The sequence below is a fragment of the Macaca nemestrina genome, chromosome 7 (assembly GCF_043159975.1).
Source record: "Macaca nemestrina isolate mMacNem1 chromosome 7, mMacNem.hap1, whole genome shotgun sequence".
NCBI classification, from domain to species: domain Eukaryota; kingdom Metazoa; phylum Chordata; class Mammalia; order Primates; family Cercopithecidae; genus Macaca; species Macaca nemestrina.
The window spans coordinates 161,114,230-161,138,024 of record NC_092131.1 but is presented as its reverse complement, the minus strand read 5'-3'; the positions used below and the strand labels follow the sequence as shown (position 1 = coordinate 161,138,024).

Genomic DNA, 23,795 nt, shown 5'->3' with positions numbered 1-23,795 from the left:
ATGGTGGAACTGAGCTCAAATATGAGCAAGCTGAACTTAGAGGCCGTGTCTGGGAAAGCTTTTCCTTTCTTCTTCTTCTTCTTTTTTTTTTTTTGTTATGATCACAGAGAGGCCACATTTTAAAAACTGACAACTGAATCTCTAAATACATACAGTTTTGCCCACATTATAAGTGGCTCAACAATCATATCAATGATGCAGACTCATGAAAGTTTACATAAAACTGCTGCTCTAGGTTTTGGTGCATTTTCTCTCTCTCTCTCTCTCTCTTTTTTTTTTTTTTTTGAGATGGAGTTTCGCTCTGCTGCCCAGGCTGGAGTGCAATGGCACGATCTCGGCTCACTGCAACTTCCGCCTCCCAGGTTCAAGTGATTCTTCTGCCTAGGCCTCCTGATTAGCTAGCTGGGATTACAGGTGCCTGCCACCATGCCCAGCTAATTTTTGTATTTTTAGTAGAGACGGGATTTCAACATATTGGCCAGGCTGGTCTCAAACTCCTGACCTCAGTGATCGGCCTGCCTCGGCCTCCCAAAGTGCTGGGATTACAGGCGTGAGCCACCACACCCAGCGGTTTTGGTGCATTTTTGTGCCAGCTACTTTAGTAGGTAAAACAAACATAATGAACTCAGCTACTTGAATCCATGAGAACCAGCTTTCAAAAAAGCATGCGGAAAGTGTATGCATAGTGGGTTTTAAGAAAAGGCCCCATGTTCTCTTTCACAATTAGGACCACATTCCAAAAGCATAATTCTAGGTTGCTACAGTGTCTTCTCTGCTACAAACCATTGTTTCAAAGGTTAAAGAAACAAGAAGGTAATTCACATAAAAGTGTTTTAAAATATTTTTCCTATTCAAAATAAAATAAAAATATATGATCTCCATAAAATTTTACTTATATGTATATGTATGTATATATACATATGTGCATGCGTGCGTGTGTGTGTATGTGTATATCTATATGTGTGTGTATATATATATTATTTATTTATTTATTTTGAGATGGAGTCTCACTCTGTTGTCCAGGCCGGAGTGCAGTAGAGTGATCTCAGCTCATTGCAGTCTGCACCTCCCGGGTTCAAGCAATTCTTGTGTCTCAGCCTCTTCAGTAGCTGGGATTACAGGTGTGCGCCACCACACCTAGCTAATTTTTGTTTTTTTGTATTTTTAGTAGAGACAGGGTTTCACCATGTTGGCCAGGCTGGTCTCAAACTCCTGGCCTCAAGTGATCACCTGCCTCGGCCTCCCAAAGTGCTGGGATGACAGGTGTGAGCCACCGCGCCCAGCTGATCTCCATAAAATTATAAAGAGATTATATCAAAATGTTGACCAGACAAGCCAGACCATTTGCCTTCACTAAATGCCTTGGAGGGCAGAGCACATGTGTCATCTACAAGGAAGGGGAGATGGGGGTAGAGTTCCCGCTCTCCCCACGCCTGTGGAGTAGGGGCAGACAGGAGCCCTTTGGCTTCTGTGGGGTTTTGCTTCCTTGTGTACAGAATTGAGGGAGGTGGGCTAGATGGCTTTTAAGAGACCCCTCAACTGAAAGTCAGCTTGAGATCCCTTCTTTGAGCAGACATATAGGGTGGCCAAAGAAATGCATTAAAAAACAGATGGATGAAGTCTTTCTCACCTTTCGATACCATCACTCAGAAGTATTCTGTATTATAGTTCAAGGAAATCTTTGCCTGGTACTATTAAAGGGTACGCAATGAGGCATCTGACAATGACATTTTTTATAAAAAGAAAAAACAACAACAAAAAGCAAGTTTTGATAAAAATGTAAACAGGCTATGCTAAGTTTGGGTGGAAAAACAATGCACCACCATGTTACTACCAGCAGTCAGGACGTCCTGTCTCTGAATTGTAGGAGCCCCCAGTCTGGTTGGGAGAAATGCTGAGGGAGGTGCATGTTCAGGCCATCCAACAGAGACCTGATGAGTGCACACTGCTCAGGATATGGAGAAACAGGGGCCCAGGAAGACAACTTTAATGAAACTGGTTCAAAACAAAGGATGCAAGAGAGTCAAATGATCCAAAGAGAGTGATGGCTTCTCATTTTCTGTCCCTTACAGAGACTACAAATATCATTTCTTCTGGAATCTAATACATTTCCAAAATGCATCAATTATATTTTCCTCATGAGGCAGGCACACATTAAGCATGTGACAGTCATATGAATTATTTGTGAGCCCCAGGGCTTCCAGGAGCTTTCTTGGAGCTTATGGTCAGAGGCGTCCTGAGATTTCAAATAGTAAAGCTTTCTCCATGGCCACATGTTCCTTTGATGTTTGGGTTATTGAACACAAACTCACTGGATAATTTGTCTTCAGCATAGACTATTTCTGTTCCTAAAAGTGTTCGTTAGGCCGGGCGCGGTGGCTCAAGCCGGCTAATTTTTTGTGTTTTTAGTAGAGACGGGGTTTCGCCGTGTTAGCCAGGATGGTCTCAATCTCCTGACCTAGTGATCCGCCAGTCTCGGCCTCCCAAAGTGCTAGGATTACAGGCTTGAGCCACCGCGCCCGGCCCGTTGTGCTTTCTTTTTGATTAACACTCTGACTCCATCTTGAGTAACTTCTTCATTGAAATCTCCTTTGTCTTCGTTTATTCTAGAATATAAGAAAGGTCATTACAGGCCCTGGTTCAGACACCAACTTTTACACCTAATGCTCAGGCTTATCTTGAAGAAGTTATTTTATCTTGTTTACTGCGGAAGGTGTCAGACTGCGGGTGGCCCTCGTGGGCTGCAGCTTCCTGTTGCTCACAGCCCGGACAGTCCTCCGGACTAAGGAAGCCAACGTCTTTGTCATCCGGGTACCCAGGTGCTTCAGGCCTGAGCTCGGCAGCCTCAGCCTCTTCTTTGGACACAGCAGGCCCATTGATGCCACCAGTTCTGGCACACGGCGCACTCAGGCCTCTGGGAAGGTTTTTCATCCTTCAGGAATCAGTAGCATTATAAGGCAACTTCATCCTTTAGCGTATAAATTAGCATCATTCCCTAGCACCTAAAACAGCCTTCCCTTGTTTCAGATAAACATGCTGACTAACACCAGGAGGTGATGCCAATCTCTGGTAAGAGAAGACAGAAGGAACAGATCCTCAGGAGATGAGAGGTAGCCACCCGGAGGGGAACAATAAGGAAACAGTTAATTTGGGAAATATCTAAAAAAGGAAACCACCACGTGCACATCACGTGCACATCACGTGCCACTCTGCAAGGTGGAGGTGATGCCTGGGCCCATAGCCTCTCATGAGCTGGCACCTCTGTGGGCATGACATCAGCAGCCCCCTCCTGGGGGGCGTTAGAAGGAAAGACGGGAAGGGTGTGCTGTTGAAGTTACAGAGAGGAACCAGCTAAGCGAGTGGTTTGCTGCCTGGGAGTGTCCCGCGGGGAGGAAAAGACACAGATGTTGTTGGCAAGAATAAGCAAGGAATGGGGACAGCCAAGACATGTTCCCAGGAAGGTGTTGCAGATCCCCTGGGCCAACTTCTGTGGAGATTCCTGTTTTGAGGGTCGAGGTTGAACTTGTGTTATGTGGGACATGGGATATAGCCCTGGCCTTTTCCAAGCAACAGCCTCACTTATTCTACCTATATTTGTGGAGAATCTTCCGCGTGCCTGACTTGTGTTGGTTCTCTTGGGCCTTCAGCGATGAACCATGGTCTCGGGAAGCGCTCAGGTGAGTGACAGGCAGGACACAAATGATTCCCAGCCAGGAGGCTCTGGAGCTGGCCCAGCTGCCTTCAGACCCAGGCTCCACTACTTTCTGGTACGTCACCAACAGGGCTTACCTAGCTTTCCTGCATGCTCATCTGTGAAATGATATTTACCTCACAAAGTAGTGAAGAAACGTGTAATTAGAATGGATGATGTAAAGGCGTTTAGCAATTGCCTGGCACATGGTATGCACGTAATAAATGAGTGTTTCTGTTGTAAGCACAAGTTGGAAGGGGCAGATCAGTAAACTGCAGTGGCGTAAAGTGTTGTGGGAACATAGAAGAGGGAATGTCTGACTCTGCCAGGAGCAAGATCAGGTTATTGAAGACATTGCCAAATGAGTTATGAAACACTGGGACTTTGGTCAGGGTGGGAGGAGGTCTGAGAACGGGCATCATGAGACTGTTCCCTAAATGTTTCAGGTATGCTATCTATCCCTCCCCCACCAGAAAACCACTAATGACTCTATAAAAGTAACTTTTTTTTTTTTTATAGACAGGATCTTGCTCTGTTGCCCAGGTTGGAGAGCAGTGGCACAATCACAGCTCACTGCAGCCTTGACCTCCTGGGCTCAAGCAGCCCTCCTGCCTCAGCCTCCTGAGCAGCTGGGACCACAGGTGCATGTCGCTAAGCCGGGCTAATTTTTAAAAATTTTTTGTAGAGATGAGGTTTCATTATGTTTTCCAGGTTGGTCTCAAACTCCTGAGCTCAAGCGATCTTCCTGCTTGGCCTCCCAAAGTGCTGGGATTATAGGTGTGAACCACCACGCCCAGCAAAAATTAACTTATTATTATTTAAACATTACTTTCCATAAAACTTGGAAAACAAAGGAGAGAACTGCTCACAATCCCAACACACTGGTATTTGCTGCCTCCCTATCTTTATTGTTACTGTTTTTAACAATAGTACATATGAAAATTTATATTTTGCATTTTTGCCTTAATATGCACTCATACACATTTTTACTACATTGTTTGTTTTTTTCCTGAGACGAAGTCTTGCTCTGTTGCCCAGGCTGGACTGCAATGGTGCAATCTTGGCTCACTGCAACCTCCGCCTCCTGGGTTGAAGCAATTCTCCTGCCTCAGCCTCCCGAGTAACTGGGATTTCAGGCACCCGCCACCGTGCCCGGCTAATTTTTTTTGTATTTTTAGTAGGGACGGGGTTTCACCGTGTTGCCCAGGCTGGTCTCGAACTCCTGAGCTCAGGCATTCTGCCCACCTTGGCCTCCCACAGTGTTAAGATTACAGGCGTGAGCCACTGCACCCGGCCCGACATACATAATTGTTTCTAATGTCTGCACAAATTCAATGGACTATATCATATTTATGCAACTAATTATTGCTGGGTATTTAGGTTGTTTGTGTGTGTGTGTGTGTGCGCATGTACATTTTTCCGTCATATGAATGGTAAATTGACATAATTTCCTTAAACATTTAGCTAATTTTGGATATTTAAGTAGTTTTTTTCTTGTTTTTGCTATAATAAGTAATGGCCGGGAGTGGTGGCTCACGTCTGTAATCCCAGCACTTTGGCAGGCCGAGGTGGGCAGATCACAGCCAGGAGTTTGAGATCAGCCTGGCCAATATGGCGAAACCCCGTGTCTACTAAAAATACAAAAATTACCCGGGCGTGGTGGCAGGTGCCTGTAGTTCCAGGTACTCAGGAGGCTGAGGCAAGAGAATCGCTTGAACCTGGGAAGCGGAGGTTGCAGTGAGCTGAGATTGTGCCACTGCACTCCAGCCTGGGCAACAGAGGGAGACTCTGCCTCAAAAAAAAAAAAGTAACAATGCATTGAAAATATTCAGGCATATGTCTTTTCCCATATTTTGAATAATTTCCTGAAGGAGTATTGGGTCAAAGGGCAGGGATATTTTATGATTCTTGATTTGTATCACCAAGCTGCTTTCTCAAAGGGTTGTTTGTGAAAGATACTTCAACAATGTGTGGATATCAGTTTCCCACTTCCCGGCCTACAACCCATAGCTGGTGAATGGAGAAGAGGACATTCTTCTAAGAAGCTACCAACAAAGGAGGTGCTCACATGAACTAAAGTGGACAGGATAGAAGAGAAGAGGGAGAGTGAATGTGGGGAATGGAGAGAAAGTGAAAAAAAAGGAATAACCAGAAAGGACCATGTGCCTCTCTCTCTCTCTCTCTCTCTCTCTCTATATATATATATATATATATATATATATATATTTTTTTTTTTTTTTTTTTTTTTTTTCCTGGTTGGAAAAGTAATTCATGCTCCTTGTAAAAATCCAGACTTTTGGCAGGGCGCGGTGGCTCACACCTGTAATCAGATCACGAGGTCAGGAGATCGAGACCATCCTGGGTAACACAGTGAAACCCCATCTCTACTAAAAATACAAAAACTTAGCTGGGCATGTTGGTGGACCCCTGTAGTCCTAGCTACTCGGGAGGCTGAGGCAGGAGAATGGTGTGAACCGGAGAGGCAGAGCTTGCAGTGAGCTGAGATTGGGCCACTGCATTCCAGCCTGGGCAACAGAGTGAGACTCCATCTCAAAGGAAAAAAAAAATCCAGACTTTTTCATTAATGTTTAAGTTTGATACTGAAAGTCCTCCTCTGGTGCCAGCCTCTGCTAACAGTTTAGATATATTCTTCCAGATTATTTCTTACACGAATACTTTTTGTTTTAAAGAAATAGCTTCGTACTATACACACTGCTGTGCAACTTTCCCTCTTACGTCTGCGACACCTTGGGAATGAATATGTGAAGTGTGCAGATCACGTTTAGTTTAAATATTGAATTAGAATCGAATGAGAAGCCATGTTGCACATTTCCCCTGCCAGCCATCTCCTGGTCAGTTCGGAGAGAAGGCCTTCAGCTGTCTCTGTTTTCCTTTTACAGTCAGCGACATCCCCAGAGGGCAGTCCCTTGCTGCTGTTTAGGGGGTCAACCCCAGTAGGCCTGTGGACTCGGCTGGGAGGCTAGAAGCCAAGGGCGAAGATCAGTAGCTGGCCATAGCCTTGTGAGGACCTCACTGGGCCCTCCTTGCCCGCTGCTCCTGGGACCTTGTGCCTAAGGATTAATCATTGCTGCAAAATCTCACGTCCAGGAAGAACTAAACCCATCGCCTTGGGGGCAAGACTAGCCTGGCTTTTGCATCTTTATACCCTTTATAGCCCAAGTGACTGCCGGCCCATCCAAGCGCTCTAACAGGCTCTTCCTCGAGCCTACCCGGGCTCAAGGGGTCCCACACCTGGTCAGGGGTCCCACACCTGGTCGTAGCCCTCATGTGAGGTCTGTAAGTTTCAGGCGCCTGGCCTACCTAACTCAGTCCCGCAGTCTCTGCAGAACCCCCTGCCGCCCCCCGCGACCCAATTTCTCCGTTTGCTCACACTGGCCAACGGCGTGAGGCACCTGAGTGGAATGCGGACGGTGCCTCCGACAGCTTTCCCGCAGTGCATGATCTCAGGAGGGGCCCCAGAGACGGAATTTTACGACGCCCAGAGCGCTCCTTCTGGACGTGCCCTGGACTCGACTTGGGACTGAGTCTGTGCCACCTAGATTGGCAGGGACTCGGCCAGGTGGACGAGCGGCAAGGCTGGTCAGACACCGCCTGGGACTCGCTCGCCGTACCTCCAAGGGGCCCAGGCCATGAGGGGGCGGCTGGGGAGACTCCCGGTGCCCGCCCTGTGCCCGGTGGGTTCCCCCTGCCCGCCGCCTGACGCAATCCGAGGCGCCCTTGCTGCATGCCGGCGCTAGAGAAACCTCCCCTGCCGTTGCATCACTCCTGCCAGGTTTGCCACAGAGGTGGAGCCGAACCAATCAGCGGGCGCGCTGGGCCCGGGGCGGGGTTAAGTGAGAAGCACAATCCGAAGTTGATTGGCCAAAAGGGGATTTGCCCCGCCCCAATCACCGCGGCAGCTGGCCGTGGTGGGCGTGGTCTCCCGGCAAGAGGGTTTAAAGGGCGCCTCCATGGGGGGCGCTCAGCTGGAGCAACCGAGCGGTGCCAGGCCAGGTGTGTGCGTCCGTCGGTCTTTCCGTGCCCACGCCGGAGACCAGCCCCGGAGGCCGCCTGGGCCTATCCCTGTGCCCGGCACCATGAAGCAGGAGTCTGCAGCCTCAAACACCCCGCCCGCCTCGCAGTCCCCTACACCGTCCGCTCAGTTCCCCCGAAACGACGGCGACCCTCAAGCTCTGTGGATTTTCGGGTACGGCTCCCTGGTGTGGAGGCCCGATTTCGCCTACAGCGACAGCCGTGTGGGCTTCGTGCGCGGTTACAGCCGCCGTTTCTGGCAGGGAGACACCTTCCATCGGGGCAGCGACAAGATGGTGAGCATCCATCCGTGCCCAGGGGAGTGAGGGGGTTGGGGGCGGGATACTGGGCGCCAGTGCCCTGGAATGTCCGGGGTTTTCTGGGCTAATAGAAAGAAATGTGTAAACCTGTGTCTGGGGTTTGTGGCTTATTTAAATGTATGTGTCCAGTGCATCACTGTGATGGCTGGAGTCTGTGAACCTGTGGATCCCTGTATTGATCACCAGTTGGGACCACTGACATCTGTCTTACTGTTTCTCCTACATCCGTGCATCACTCCCCCACCTTCCCCTGCATGAATGGGACTCTGAGCGTGCAGAGCAGGGCACTCTGAGGCGCAGGCCAGCGAGATTGATAAAGGTTTCCTTGCTGATGGCAGAGCTGATTTCTAACTTGTCTGTTTCAAAATCTTTCTTCCCTCCCTAGCCTGGCCGTGTGGTGACGCTCCTTGAAGATCATGAGGTAAGTGCCTGAATCATGAAGGGGACCCTGGCCCAGGGTGAAGGGGGACCGGCAGATAGAGCTCATAGGCTCTTGGCTGCAGGCTAGCTCTGTGTGATGCTTCTCTGGCAGAGTAGAAACGTGTTCTAGCTCAGTGCTTCTCATCGAATCACGTGAGGATCTTGTTAGAATGCAGATCTTAGTTCAGTAGCATGACAGTGGGTCCTGGGACACAGCATTCCTAACAAGCTTACAGGCGATGCCACCGCATCCTGGACCACACTTTGAGGAGGAATCCTGTCTTCCCTGGTACTAGACCACTTTGCCAACTGTTTTTTGTTGTTGTTGTTTTGTTTTGTTTGTCTGTTTTTGAGACAGAGTCTCGCTCTGTTGCCCAGGCTGGAGTGCAGTGATGCGATCTTGGCTCACTGCAACCTCTGCCTTCCAGGTTCAAACGATTCTCCCACTTTAGCCTCCTGAGTAGCCGGGATTACAGGCATGCACCACCACACTCAGCTAGTTTTTGTATTTTTAGTAGAGACAGAGTTTCACCATATTGGCCAGACTGGTCTGGAACTCCTGACCTCAAGTGATCTGCCCACCTCAGCCTCCCAAAGTGCTGGGATTACAGGCGTGAGCTACTGCATCTGGCCTCAACTATTTCTTTCTTTCTTTTTTTTTTTTTTTTAAAGACAGAGTCTTGCTCTTGTCACCCAGGCTGAAGTCACTGCAACCTCCACCTCCCGGGTTCAAATGATTCTACTGCCTCACCCTCCCAAGTAGCTGGGATTACAGGTGTGCACCACCATGCCTGGCTAATTTTTGTATTTTTAGTAGAGATGGGGTTTCACCATGTTGGCCAGGCTGGTCTCGACCACCTGACCTGAAGTGATCCACCTGCCTTGGCCTCCCAAAGTGTTGGGATTATAAACATGAGCCACCGCACCTGGCCTTTCAACTGTTCTTAAGAAGGAGGGAACAATGGCTTGAGACCTTTCAGCTGTTCTTAAGAAAGAGGGAACAATGGCTTGAGGACTGCCCCCAGATGGCTCATCAGCCTACCACAGCCTCCCTTATAGAGCATAGTCCTGGGTGGGGGTGGCATGCTAGCATAGGAGAGGGAACAGCAAGGAGCTGTCATAACTGACCTTGGGTGTCCTTATTTCTTCCCAGGGCTGCACTTGGGGCGTGGCATATCAAGTGCAAGGGGAGCAGGTAAGCGAAGCCCTGAAGTACCTAAATGTGCGAGAGGCAGTGCTTGGTGGCTACGATACCAAGGAGGTCACCTTCTATCCCCAAGATGCTCCTGACCAGCCACTGAAGGCATTGGCCTATGTGGCCACCCCACAGAACCCTGGCTACCTGGGCCCTGCGCCTGAAGAGGCCATCGCCACGCAGATCCTGGCCTGCCGGGGCTTTTCCGGCCACAACCTTGAATACTTGCTGCGTCTGGCAGACTTCATGCAGCTCTGTGGGCCTCAGGCGCAGGATGAGCACCTGGCAGCCATCGTGGACGCTGTGGGCACCATGTTGCCCTGCTTCTGCCCCACTGAGCAGGCTCTGGCACTGGTGTGAGGGGCTGAGCCCCTGCGGGGAGTGCCCATGTGGACATCAAGGCCAGACCCCCACTCCAGTGCACAAGACAGACTTGCGACCGCTTGAGCCCACTGAGCAGACATGGTGGGTGGCTGGAGGCTTCTCTTTCTCAGCCCCTGCCAGTCTGCCAGCCTCCAGCTCTCCTGCTTTAAACTTACTACTTGAAACTTTATTTATTGCACCATGTTGGTGTGGTGGGCAGGCGGAGGACCTGCCCTGGACACAGGGGGCCCTGCTGAGCAGTGGCCTCATCCTGGAACTTGACCAGATTCCCCCAAGTGCTGCTGCTAACCCCACACCACCCAGGCCTCCACCTCCCCAGGGAGTCTCCAAGAGGCTCGATCCTCTGCTCACTCAGCCCAGCCATCCATAGCCCTGGGAATTCCACCTGCCAAGGATCCCAGCAGGCTGGACGAGGGATAGTAGGGCATGAAGAGAAGGAGCTCTGCAAGGACTGAGGCCCCGGCCAGCCCTTCTCCTCCACTGGTTCCCCAGGGTAGAGCTGGAGCTGATGCCTGGACACAGCTGCTGAGCCTGGCCTGGGCCTCTTACTCATTTGGTGGTTTCCTTGTCCCTCTGTCTGTCTATCTACTTGTCTGGGCCACTCCTGCCTGTGTGTTGGTCTATTCCTGGGAAGCTCATTACTACTGGCCCTGACAGCTTCCCAGTCTGTCCCATATTGTTATCCATAAAACTATCTCTTTATCTGTGCTGGGCTGGAATGTGGTTCTTTCTCAGGTGGGGGTTTGGGGCAAGCGAGGTGGTGATGCCCTGGAAGGCTCCTAAGAAGGGAAAGGGCTCCCTCTTCCTCTTCTTCCCTCTCTCCCAGGGAGGGGCAGCTGGGCAGGCAGAATTAGCAGGTGACATCACTCTCACGGGTACAGTTCATGCCTTACACATGCAAATAGTGCCCCCTGAGTTGTGCAGAATTCAGCTCATGCTCTACTTGGCAGCGCTGTGAGCAGTGTCCTTGCCACCGACCTGGACTCTGTCTCATCCTGCCCAGCTGCCCCAAGGAGCCTGGCAGGCTTGGAGCTCAGACCAGCTCTTCCTCCAGCTGCAGGGCCAGCGGCTGCCTCTTCCTAACAGCTGGGCCAGAACCCTGGGGTCCTGCCAAAGGAGCCTGTAGGTTAGGGTAGGGTGATGACAACTTCTGAGGCAAGGCTGACGGCAGGTGCCTGTAGCCTGGAGGACCTGGTGTCTCTTTTGCTCTCAGAGTCTGAGTGCTCACTGTTGCCTCCGGGATGTGGCGTTGCCTGTGCTTTCCGCATTGCCATCCCCTGCCCCGGCTCACCCACACTGGACTGTGGGCCCCAAGTTTGCCCTCTGCCTGTCCCCAGATGTTCTTGTCTAGCTCTTGGGGACAGATCACAGCTCCGGGATCTCAGCCTGGTCCTGAGCTTCTCATCAGGAGTGGCCTCTTAGTGCTACTCAACCGCTGGACTTGCAGAATGGGGCAGAGCCAAAATGACAGGCTTTAGCAGTAGAATAGCTTGAGGTCAAGGGCTGGGCATGGTGGCTCATGCCTGTAATCCCAGCACTTTGGGAGGCCAAGGTGGGAGAATCACTTGAGCCCAGGAATTCGAGACCAGCCTGGACAACATAGTGAGACCCCATCTCTATAAAAAATACAAAGGAAATTAAAAAAAAAAAAGTGCCTTGAGAGTCCAACCCAGCCTCCTCCTCATTGCCCAGTCACCTCGGGAAAAGCCTTCAGCCCTCTTGGCATGAGTTCAGTCTCTGTGAGGGGATGATGCTGTGGGATGATGTATGGGGCAGGCTGGGTAGTATGTGTAGCTGCTGTTCTTGCGGCCGGTGTCCTGGATTGGTCTTGGTGTCCCTGGCAGGGTCAACTCCGATCAAATTGGGCAGCCGTTGTGACTGGGGAGGTGCCATGCCTGGGCCGTGTGCTCCTGTCTTGGCGGCGTTGTGTCTTGGCCATTGATAGGAAGAGTGTGGAGTCCAGCCAGGTTCTTCTGGGAGCCTGGTGAGGGCAACACAAAAGGAGGAGGCAGCAGGTGGCAGGGAGCCCTGGACAGCTGCCTCCTGCGCTTCCTGGGCCTCTTGCCAGCCAGCCAGAGCAGAGCCCTGCTCTACCCTGGGAGTTGATGGTGGGGAGGGCTGCTTGCCAGCTGCACGTAGGGGGCTTGCATCCATCAAGCCGTTCAATCAGCAAGTATTTCCTTAAGCTCCCGCTGTGTACCACGCACCATTCCAGGCTCTGGGGATACAGCGGTAAAGAACTCCTCCTGAAGGAACTTGGAGTCTAGAAACTGATGGTGACCATTCAGCGTGGAACAGGAGGAGAAGAGGGCCTTGCGCACCCAGAAAGGGCTTCTGATGTGAGCAGGGCGGTCAGGGCAGGCTGCCTTGGCTTCCTTGGAGAGGGAACCTGAGAAGGGGCCTCTCAGGAACAGAGAGTAAGGAAACAGCACGTGCCTGAGGGGAGGCAAGCTCAGACCAGCAGGAACAGAGTGGCTCGGACAGGAGACACGGGCCAGACAGGTGGCAGGACTGCCGGCCTGGTGATCTGTGCTGTGCCATGCTGCGGGGTCGCATTCCTCCTGGGCCAGTGGGGGCCTCTGGTGGATTCTGAGCAGGGCAGAGATGTGCTTAAGAGAGAACACTGGCTGAAGTCACATTGGAGGAGAGAGGCCAGAGGGAGGTGAAGGGTGCCCAAGCCGAGGCATGCCAATGCGAATGGACAGGGGAGGGACTGCAGAATCGTTTAGGGGTGAGGTTGACAGCATTTGGTGGCTGGTTCGATAAGCAGAGTGAAGGGAGGGTAGGGACAGTAGGGCTGGGGCTCCTGGGGCGGTGGCAGATCTGGAAAGGGTTGGAGGAAATAGCCTTGCGTTTAAGTTAGGGGTGCGTGTGCGGGGAGGAGGGCCTTCCACGGGGATGTTCAGGGCAGCTGGATATATTGGTGTGGGAGTCAGGAGAGAAAGCTGGGCTGGAGTTAGAGACTTGGGAACCACACATGTGGAGACGAGGCTTAAACCTCTGGTAAGGGGAGGAGAGAACAGGGCCGGGCCAGGCCCTGAGGACCCCAGCCCCGGTGGTCTGAGCAAAGCAAGAAGAGGTGTTAGGAACAGGTGCTGGAGAGGTAGGCGGAGAACCAGGAAAAGGCAGTGTGCGGAGAGCCAGGGTGGAAGGTGTCTCTCGGAGGCGCACGACGTGGTCACGCTGCCAAGATGTCAAGGGAAAGGAGGACGGAAGAGTGTCCACTGGATGAAATGCCAGGGGGGTCCCTTGTGGCTTCAGTGAGAGCAATTTCAGGAACAGTATGGGAAGCCACAGGGCAGGGCCGAGGAGCCAGTGGGAGGGGAAGCAGCTTTCAGGAAACATGGTTGCTAAGAAGAGAGAGAAACAGGGATAACTGAGGAAACGGTAGGTGCAGGGCTCTCAGGACCCCTTCACAAATGAAAAATTGTAGAGGACCCCAAGAGCTTTTGTTTATGTGGGATATAGTTATTAACATTTACTGTAGTAGTGTGGTGGCTCACGCCTGTAATCCCAGCACTTTGGGAGGCCAAAGGCAGGCAGATCACTTGAGGTCAGGAGTTCAAGATCAGCCTGAACAACATGGTGAAACCCCGTCTCTACTGAAAAATACAAAAGTAAGCCAGGGGTGGTGGTGGGCACCTGTAGTACCAGCTACTTGGGAGGCTGAGGCAGGGGAATCACTTGAACCTGGGAGGCGGAGGTTGCAGTGAGCCAAGATCGTGCCACTGCACTCCAGCCTGGGCAACAGAGCAAGACTCCATCTAAAAAAAAAAAAGTTTTCTGATTGTTTCTTTTCCTCTTTAGTTGGGAGAGACTTGAGCAGGGTGATGTTTGGGTGCCCAACCTTAGGCCGCAGCATTAGGGAATGTCAGAGTTAGCAGGGGCTACAGAATCATCCCATCCGTGCCTCTAGGACATCCTCCTGGAGAGCCAGGAGTCGCTGGGAAGGATCAGCCCATTCATTGCTTTTTATTGAGCCTACAACAGTCCAGGCCCATTGGCCTCCCACTGCTGTGGGCAGCAGACAAACACAACCACTCTCGCACCTGGCCTGGGAAGGGTAACGGGAGCTCAGGGATGGGCAAGGCTGGCTGGCTCTGGGGGCCTCAGAGAAGCAGTAGAAATCCAGCAGGTAGAAGGGGCATTCCAGCAAAGGAGAAAGGGCCACGCTGAGTGGCTGATGCTCTGGGGCACTGGGGAGGAGGCAGGAAGCTGCTCTGGGGTCGGATGGTAGAGGAAGTGTTAGAGGACAAATGTAGAGGACATTCTCTTGTAGAGAAGTTGACTTCTGTGGTGATGTTTGTGTTTTTTTCACGTTTTCCTTCCCACCGAAGGGTCTCTTGTTTGTTTTGTTATTTTTCTTTGTTTTGTCTGCTTTAAGGTAGACTCGTGTGTCGTTCAGGCCCGGAGGCTTGTGCTTGTAGCCAGAGAAAGATGGGTTGCCGTGCACAAGACGTGGCGGGAGGCTGCTGAGATGTTCTAGGCAGGTGCTGGCGAGGCCTGGAGGAAAGGCAGGAGCTGGGACGGTGGTGGATCTGCCTCCTGGCAGCCCGCTGGAAATTGAAGCAAGCAGGAGGGAGGAGATTGGGGATCCCAGGATTTTGCCAAGAGGGTGGGGTCTCTCATCAGCAGGGAACAGGGACTGTGCAGGAGGATGTGGCCTTCGTGTACCTTTCTAGGGCTGGTGGGGGTCTCTCCAGGTTGTCCCCCACTGGGCTACAGGAAGGACCGCATTCCTCTGAGGGCTGTCATGCCCTTGAAGAGGGAAATGTTAGTTGGAGAAGCAGAAGGTGTGGGAAGAAGGACCACAAATGGGTGAGACTCCCCCGTTCCCCAGGCCTGGATCTGAAGAGGTGTCGGATGCTCCAGGGCCAAGGCCAGGAGAGGGGAGGCAGTGATCACAGGGCGTGTCCCAGATGGCCGGAGTGTGAGCAGAGGGCCCCGCCGCTCCGTGAGGGTAGGGCGACCGTGGATCCCGGCATGGCCAGGTCAGCCCTAGTTTATTCTGTTGTTCTGCAGTAATTATGACTTTGACTCTCAAAAGTGTCCCAGTTTGGACACTAAATTACATGGTGGCTGTAGAGAACGGGGACACAGCAGGGTCACTTTATTAATGGAGCTGGTGGCTGTCAGACAGGCTTGGCCAAAGCCTGCAGGAGCCTGTCCTCTACCCTTCACCGCCAGCCCAGTGACTGGGGCCCCGCTCAGGGCACAAAGCCTGGGGTGGCGGCCAGGGAGGACCGCTGTCCTCTATCCTTCCTCTTGCTGCCTGTGGAGAGTCCCCTGCAGCCCTGTCCTTCCTCCTCAGCTTGCCCTGGCCTCACCCTTGCCCCAGGCATTTCTTTGGGCATGAGGAGAGCTCGACACACCCTGAAGGTTCAACCAGGTCCTCAGCCTTTCCTGGTGGCACCATCTTTACCCCAGGGAACTCAATTTTCTGTACCCCTGCCCCACCCCCCAGCCCTAGCTGAGCCTTCCTGCCTCTCCTCCCTGCCTGGGACTGCGCTATGCACTCCTGGCTCTCACCCCCTGTGCCTCTGTTCCTCCGCCTGGCACTGCTGTCCCCATTTTGGCTCCATCCTGGCTCCTGCCCCTCGCCAGGCCTCTGCCCGGACCATCCGCTCCCCAGGAAGCTTCAGCCCTGGGGTGCCCATGCCCACAAGCCCACCCCAGCCCTGACACCTCCCAGCTGAGCCAGGAACCTGGGTCCGGGCTCCCTCCTCAACCCTCAAAAGTTCTGCCCATCTCACCTGCCCATAGAATTTACAGTACCTGCCCTACTTCCACCACTGTCACCCCACTCTTTCCAAATGCATCTACCATCCTGTTCTGTGCCCTGTATATTCATTTTCTACATAATTTAAAATGCAGGTCTGGCCAGGTCCCCTCCACACGGACAACCTGGGTCCTGCTCTCCCCAGACCCCAGCCACCTGCGACCCCTCCTGCCTCATGCTACCTGTGGCCACTCAGCCTTTGCTCCTGCTGCTGTCCCGACTGAGACGTCCTTCTAACCACCTTGCCCACCCTCTCTCACCCCTCAGCACCTGCCCTGGCTTCACGCTGCCGCCTCCCAGCCACCTGGTACCCTCCACAGCGCCGCCCCTGCCGCTTCTGCCCAGATCTGTTCTGTGCCCAGCCCGTATTATTGGCTTGATCTACTTGCAGGTCTGTCCTCACCAACTTGAACACCCCCGAGGGCAGGAACGGTTTACCTCAGCATAGAGCACAGTTCCAGGGCCCCAGGAGGAGCTCAGAGGACCTGTGGGAAATGTGTTTCCTATGGGCAATGACTCCCTGAATGCAACGTCACGTGTCACCTTGGAGGGAAAGACCCGATAAAAACCTTAATCATATTCAAGGGTAAGTGCCAGCCTGCCTCCCCAGGCTATTATTCAATCTGAAGGATTATGTGCAAGGTGCAGGAATGTGGGGCTGGAAGCCACATGGGCAAGGGCAGACCAGCCAGGCATGGCGGCCCTGGCGGGTACCTGATTGCGGCAGCACAGACCACGCTGCTGGCCCCCACCTCCATCTTGGCTGGGTTCGTTTCTTTCTTCCTTGATCTGTCTGTGAGAGGCCAGGGCCCCAAATGCATACCAGGGGAAGGGGCTGCCTCTTGCTAGTTCCCCCACCTGGGGTGCTAAGCTAGAGGGGCATTTGCGTCTTTCATGGAGTGGTGTCCCCACACCCACCATCTCTCTCCTGTCCCGACAGGAAAGGAGCTTGGCTTTTCCTGGGCACAGCCTAACGGTGTTGGTAACCGGGGTAGGAAGGGGACTCGGGTGAGTAACGTACCCACCTGTGGCTTCCCCCAGCCAGTCATGTCCAGCCAGGCACAGCCCCTCATGGGGCCCAGTCATGTCCTGTGCCAGGCAAAGAGGGTGGCAGGAGAAGGGGAGGGGCTCTGGCAGGAGGGACGGGGAGTCCATGGGTGGTGAAAGCTGATGACAAGCTGCTCACATGGGATGCCTTCCATAGGAGCAGGCCCGTGCCTATGGGGTTTCCAGAGGGAGACCCGGTTCCTTCTCCCAGGCCACCTGCAGCCGTACAGTGTGATGTGCACTGACAGGTGGGGGCTGGTGGGGCAGAAACCTGGGACATCCCTGCCATAGACAAGGACCTTCTCACCTTGGGGCTTGTACCCTTCTCCATTTCCTCATCCTAAAAATCTCATCCCTACCAGCTCTACCCTAGCTAATTTGTCACTCAGGCTCCAGGGCTCAGCTGAGATGTCACCTCCTCTAGGAAGCCTTCCCTGAACCTTCCCTACCCTTGACCACCTAGGTCTGGCTTTGGGGCCCTGCCATGCATCTCTGCCACTCGTACTGTTTCTCTTGCAGCTTCTATTGCACCATGTCCTCGTCAATTCTTCTTCATTCTGTGAGCCCAAGAGGGCAGGGACCAAGGTCATGTATCCCAGCAGAGCCTGCACATAGGAGGTACTTAGGTCGTGTTGGTTGGCTGAAAGCCCTGTCACCCAGCAAGAGGCAGGCAGTGATGAGGGGACCTCACAGGGGTGCTCTGGACTGTTACCTCAGAAGAGGAACTATGCAGAGTGGGGCGGGCTGGCTGGGGATGCAGCCGAGGGAGGCGGCTGACCTCCCATGGCCACCCCGCACCTCCACGTGCACCAGGGCTTGCCACTGGGTCAGGGCACTGGACTGCTGTTTAGATGCAAAGAAAGAGTCCTGGGCTGGGAGTCTGGAGGTTCCAGTCTCTGTTTTCAGCAGTGTGTTTTAGTCAAGGCACTTTTACTCTCTCTGGACTTCTGTCTCCTCAAATGCAAAATGAAGAGCTGGACCGGAAACTTGTTCCATCCAGTTCCAATATCTCCTCTTTTGCACGAAGGACGTGGGCTTGGAGTCAGAGGAACTGGGTTCAAGAGCTGGGGCTCCATTTACCAGATGTAAGTCCTTGGCCAGGTTACTTAATCTCCCAAAGCTGCAATTTTCTCACCTGTAGAGCGGGACTGACAACTATTAGCTACCTCTCAGATTCTTGGGATTAGATATGCTTTCGGGTGAAAACGCTCCATACACTTTAAGGCACTATGTGACTGCTGACTATTATTGTGGTTATTTTTTCTTTTCTATTTAACTAATTAATTAATTATTATTTACTTAGCAACAGGGTCTCCCTATGTTGCCTAGGCTAGCCTCAAAACCCTGGGCTCAAATGATCCTCCCATCTTGGCCTTCCAAAATACTGGGTTTATAGGCAGGAGCCACCCACCCAGCCTGGTTGTTATTGCTCTTGATAGCATTATTTTTCACCAATACCTAATTAGTTATTTGATGATCTCTCATCTCACTAGAGCTAAGCTCCAGGAAGGCAGGAGCTGGCATGTTCCTGTTTTGTTTTGGTTTGGTTTTGGTTTTTTGTTTTGTTTTATTTTGTTTTGTTTTTTTGAGACGGAGTCTCTCTCTGTTGCCCAGGCAGGCTGAAGTGCAGTGACACAACCTCGGCTCACTGCAAACTCCGCCTCCTGGGTTCAAGCGATTCTCCTGCCTCAGCCTCCCAAGTAGCTGGGATTACAGGTGCCTGCCACCATGCCCAGCTACTTTTTGTATTTGTAGTAGAGACGGGGTTTCACCACGTTGGCCACGCTGATCTCAAACTCCTGGACTCAGGTGATCCGCCCGCCTCAGTCTCCCAAAGTGCTGGGATGACAGGTGTGAGCCATTGCACCTGGCCTCCTGTTGTATTACAGGCGTAAGCCATTGCACCTGGCCTCCTGTTGTATTACAGGCGTGAGCTACCGCACCTGGCCTCCTGTTGTATTACAGGCGTGAGCCATTGCACCTGGCCTCCTGTTGTATTACAGGCGTGAGCCATTGCACCTGGCCTCCTGTTGTATTACAGGCGTAAGCTACTACACCTGGCCTCCTGTTGCATTACAGGCGTGAGCCATTGCACCTGGCCTCCTGTTGTATTACAGGCGTAAGCTACTACACCTGGCCTCCTATTGTATTACAGGCATGAGCTACTACGCCTGGCCTCCTGTTGTATTATAGGTGTGGGCCACTGCGCCCGGCCTCCTGTTGTATTACAGGTGTGAGCCACTGCGCCCGGCCTCCTGTTGTATTCTTGGTGGCCAGCTCGAAGCCTGGCTTATCTTAGGTCCTTGAAAGAATTTTGCTCAATAAATAAATGGCTAAATGAGTTGAATGGAATGAATACACGAATGAATGAACTCCACTTACTTAGCAGGGCAAATAAGATTGACTGGGCTGGAGGGAGAGAGGGAAGCGTGGCAGGAGGCAGGGAGCAGAAATGCCTCCTGGGCCGCCCAGGCTGTGCTGCGTTGGTAGAGGCAGGAGGGAAATAGGGAAAAAAACAACTAAGGGCAGTGAGGCAAGGCCACTTCCCAATCCTGCCTGGGCGAGGCGCCTTGCAGGGGCCCCTGCATCTGAGCCCTCTCTCTCTGGACATGCTCTCCTCTGCTTTTCACACCCCCTGCCAGGTCAGCCAGCTGAGGAGAGGGCGGAGGAAGGAGGGCTGGCTGCAGCCAGGACATTCTGGTTTGTTTACCAACAGCACAATCCTCCTGGGCCATGACACAGTCAGCAGCATCTGACCCAGTTAAATATATCTCCTCTACCGGCCTGGACCACACAGCCAGCCCCTGCAGGCCACGTAGACCAGGGACCACCCGCTCATCCTTCTGGCTTGGCGCTGGGCCTCCTCCTGACCCCAGAGCCTTGCGTCCCCAGGGAGCAAATGGCTGATCCGGGTCTGAAATAAACTGCAGTCTCTAGTTGAACTCATGTAGATAGTTTCATCTTGGACAGAATCGGAGGATTTAAGGGGGAAAACTCTATTTGTCCAGCAGTAAACAATAAAATAGCTAATCTCCCTTGGACGGCATATTTGCAGTCATTATGAATGTTTATGAAGAGTGTCTGCTAATGTTAAGAAACATTTTAGGCCGGGCGCGGTGGCTCAAGCCTGTAATCCCAGCACTTTGGGAGGCCGAGACGGGCAGATCACAAGGTCAGGAGATCGAGACCATCCTGGCTAACATGGTGAAACCCCGTCTCTACTAAAAATACAAAAAACTAGCCGGGCGAGGTGGCGGGCGCCTGTAGTCCCAGCTACTCCGGAGGCTGAGGCAGGAGAATGGCGTGAACCCGGGAGGCGGAGCTTGCAGTGAGCTGAGATCCGGCCACTGCACTCCAGCCTGGGCGGCAGAGCGAGACTCCGTCTCAAAAAAAAAAAAAAAAAAAGAAACATTTTAGTCTCTTTACATAACTCTCTATTAATGTTATTACTCTAGTGTTAAGTGGTACAAAAAGCATACAAAATTAGATACATAACGTGAGTATAATCCTGTTTTTTAAAAAGCATATAAATATGTCTGGAAGGAATCGCAAGAAACTGTCAACGGAGTTTGCCTCCCAGGAGGAGAACTGGGCTCTAGGGGATGAGATGGGGGAGACTTTTTCTTTTTATGCCCTTTTGTATGCTTTTAATTTTGAACTGTGCAAGTTTATTATGTATTCATAAGCAGATAAGTAAAAAAATAAAATAAAATACAGATCTGACAAAGAAAACGCTTTTATGCACAAAAAGAGAGGGGCCAGAAATAACACGCAGAGGTAGAGAGTACTCATGTGGGTGATGGGCGGTGAAGAGAGGCTCCCTTCTCTACTGAGAGAAAAGCTGGCCTTATGCCCAGATAAACCAAAACGTCCGCCTTACAAACCGGTGCAAGTGATTATCAAAGCTCAGCATCCGAGGCGTAACAAAGACATACCTGCCTTAAAATATTTCCCCACGGCACCTGAAATTGCAGCCTTTGGAGTTGTTCCTTAGTCTGAAGTACAGCTTCTCCAAAGTCTCCTTGCAAACATTCAGGGGCAGCGGGTGTTACCATGTTATTTTTATGTTTAGTTTTATATTATTTTTTGAGATGGAGTCTTGCTCTCTGGCCCAGGCTGGAGTGCAGTGGCATGATCTCAGCTCATTGCAATCTCTGCCTCCTGGGTTCAAGCTATTCTCCTGCCTGAGCCTCCTGAGTACCTGGGATTACAGGCGCTTGATGCCACGCCCGGCTAATTTTTTGTATTTTTAGTAGAGACTGGATTTCGCCATTTTGGGCAGGCTGGTCTCGAACTCCTGACCTCAGGTGATCAGCCCACCTTGGCCTCCCAAAGTGCTGGGGTTACAGGCATGAGCCCGCGCCTGGCCATGTTATTTTATCACATGGACTGAAATGAAATAGGGAGACACACTGTGAGAAAGTTTTCATTGGGACTGGGCATGGTGTCTTGCTCCTGTAATCCCAGCACTTTGGGAGGCCAAGGTAGGAGGATCACTTGAGCCTGTGAGTTTGAGACCAGTTTGGGCAATATAGTGAGACCTTAGCTCTACAAAAAAAAATTCTTTTTTAAAAAGAAAGTTTTGATTCATTTCTTGTTTTTGAGTTTATTCTTAATTTCCCATACAAATATAAACTTTCTCCTAATAGCACTGATTATAAAATAGCACATGATCAAGTAGCAAATTTGGAAAATACAGAATGTTATAAAGAATTTAAAAATCAGGCTTGGTGGCTCACGCCTATAATTCGTGTACTTTGGGAGGCAGAGGTAGGAGGATGACTTGAGTCCAGGAGTTCAAGACCAGCTTGGGCAACATGGCAAAACCCCGTCTCTAAATAAATTAAAATCAGCTGGGCATGGTGGCATACATCTGTGGTCCCAGTTACTTAGGTGTCTGAGGTGAGAGGATCACTTGAGAGTGAAATCCTCTCTCTCAAAAAAAAAGAAAAGAAAAGAATTTAAAAATCGAACCATGTACATCACATCCCGGAGGGAGCAGAGAGCCTGACACATTCCAAGAGAAAAAAGGAAAAAAAAAATGATGTGAGCTAGACAGCGGTGTTGCAGGCTAAAGTTGCAAGGCCTGAGGACCCCATTAGCTCTGCAGCCTTTGTTGAGCCCAGCAGGAAACCACTAAGGACTTGGAAGCAGAACAGGGACAGAAGTGTTTTTTGTTTGTTTACATGCGGGATCTGCTATTGTTGTCCAGGCTGGTCCTGAACTCCTGGCCTCAAGCAATGCTCCCACCTCAGCCCCCAAAGTAGCTGGGATTACAGGGATGAGCCACTGTGCCTGGCTCAGTGACAGGGTTTTAAAAGAACACTTGAGCTGGGCCAGGCACAGTGGCTCACACCTGTAGTTCCAGCATTTTGAGAGGCTGAGGCAGGAGGATCGCTTGAACCCACAAGTTCAAGATCAGCCTGGGCAACATAGTGAGATCCTATCTCTACAAAAAAAAAGTTTTTTAATTAGCCAGGTATGATGGTGCACCCTTGTAGTTCCAGCTACTCAAGAGGCTAAGGTAGGAGGATCTCTTGAGCCTCGGGAGGTCAAGGTTACCGTGAGTTGTGATCATGTCACTGCACTTCAGCCTGGGTGACAGGGTGACACCCCTGTCTCAAAATAAAAGACAACACTTGAGCTGTAGATTGGATCACAATAAGAGGTATCCATTATGCTTGGAGAAATTTAAAAATGAGATAAAAGGTGTCGTGGAATAGACTGTTCATATGTACTGGAAATAGAAAGGAATATGAGAAGTAGGATATGCTAGAAATGCAGAAATAAAATGACAATAAAAAAAAGAATTTAGAAATCATTCATAATTCCACCATCCAGGAAAGCTGACTTCCTTCTAGTGTTCCCTCTTTGTGTCCTACTTTTCTCCTAAGAGTATATTCTGAGCATTTTCCCATGATATCAAATATTCTTGAGAATATGATTTTTACTGGCCACCTAATCATTCTATCATATAGATATGCAAACATGTATTTGGCCAGTCCTGTGTTGTGAGGCATTCGGGTTGTCTCAAGTTTTTGCTAGGTTCAATTACGCTGCCATGGACTTTTCGTCCAAGTTGGATGTAACAGAAAACCTAGTTCAAACAAGCAGGAAGCAAACAGGAGTCAGTGGCGAAACTCAGCAGTGAAGAGGAAAGAAGCTTTGGGCAAGGCTCAGTCAGGGATCCTGCTCCATTTCCCTGGAGTTCTTCAGGGTTTGCCCTTCTCTGTTGGCAGTGGTGCCCTCAGGCTGGCTCCTCTGCAGCCCTTGGGTGAGAAACTTTTCTGTTCGTGACCATGGGAGTGGCCTGTTTTGCGCTGACTGGGCCACCTGATGAAAGGCTAGGGATGAGGGAGGGAATCTATAACCCTGAGTGTCTTGGGTCTGGGTTCCCAGTCCGTCCTTGAGCGGGCAACTGTGGCAAGACATGTGAGGGTGGCTGTTGCACGATGTAGGGGAATGGGGGGAAATGCTGAGGACATAACCAAAGAACATCCTCTGGCTACTCAGAGAGGGCCTGTAGACCAGCAGCCTCCGCATCACCTGGGAACTTACTGGACATGACTCCCAGACCTAGCAGATCAGTCTGCATTTTCATAAGACTTCCAGGAGGCAGTTCTCACATTGAAGTTGAGAAGCCCTGCCCTCTGGCACCCTTGTGTAGGGATCCCTGAAAATAGAATGGCTGGATCAACAGCATGGATGTTTTAAAAATTATTATTATTATTATTATTATTTTTTTTTTGAGATGGAGTTTCGCTCTTGTTTCCCAGGCTGGAGTGCAATGGCGGGATCTCAGTTCGCTGCAAACTCCGTCTCCCGGGTTCAAGCAATTCTCCTGCCTCAGCCTCCCGAGTAGCTGGGACTACAGGTGCCTGCCACCTCGCCTGGCTAATGTTTTGTATTTTTAGTAGAGACGGGGTT

At 51.3% G+C, this 23,795-nt stretch overlaps 1 protein-coding gene and 1 long non-coding RNA gene across 2 annotated transcripts; both read left to right on the top strand.

The window, feature by feature from the left end:
- The first annotated feature begins 7,641 nt into the window (after nucleotides 1-7,641).
- Nucleotides 7,642-10,749, top strand: LOC105492056 (ChaC glutathione specific gamma-glutamylcyclotransferase 1). The gene is made up of 3 exons (XM_011758915.3): nucleotides 7,642-8,019; nucleotides 8,429-8,464; nucleotides 9,617-10,749. Exons 1-3 carry the CDS (start codon nucleotides 7,663-7,665, stop codon nucleotides 10,016-10,018), a joined length of 795 nt encoding a protein of 264 aa, XP_011757217.2. The 5' UTR covers nucleotides 7,642-7,662; the 3' UTR covers nucleotides 10,019-10,749.
- Nucleotides 10,750-13,746: 2,997 nt separating this feature from the next.
- Nucleotides 13,747-22,247, top strand: LOC105492051 (uncharacterized). The gene is made up of 3 exons (XR_011606140.1): nucleotides 13,747-16,407; nucleotides 16,762-16,829; nucleotides 17,388-22,247. It is a non-coding gene; the product is annotated as an uncharacterized lncRNA (long non-coding RNA).
- The last annotated feature ends 1,548 nt before the right edge of the window (nucleotides 22,248-23,795 follow it).

What these genes read in the sequence shown, in the direction of transcription:
- LOC105492056 (XM_011758915.3), top strand. Translation starts at nt 7,663, where the DNA reads ATGGGGGGCGCTCAGCTGGAGCAACCGAGCGGTGCCAGGCCAGGTGTG. An exon ending in ATCGGGGCAGCGACAAGATG is followed by an intron (nt 8,020 to 8,428) that starts GTGAGCATCCAT and finishes TTCCCTCCCTAG; the next exon opens with CCTGGCCGTGTGGTGACGCT. An exon ending in CGCTCCTTGAAGATCATGAG is followed by an intron (nt 8,465 to 9,616) that starts GTAAGTGCCTGA and finishes ATTTCTTCCCAG; the next exon opens with GGCTGCACTTGGGGCGTGGC.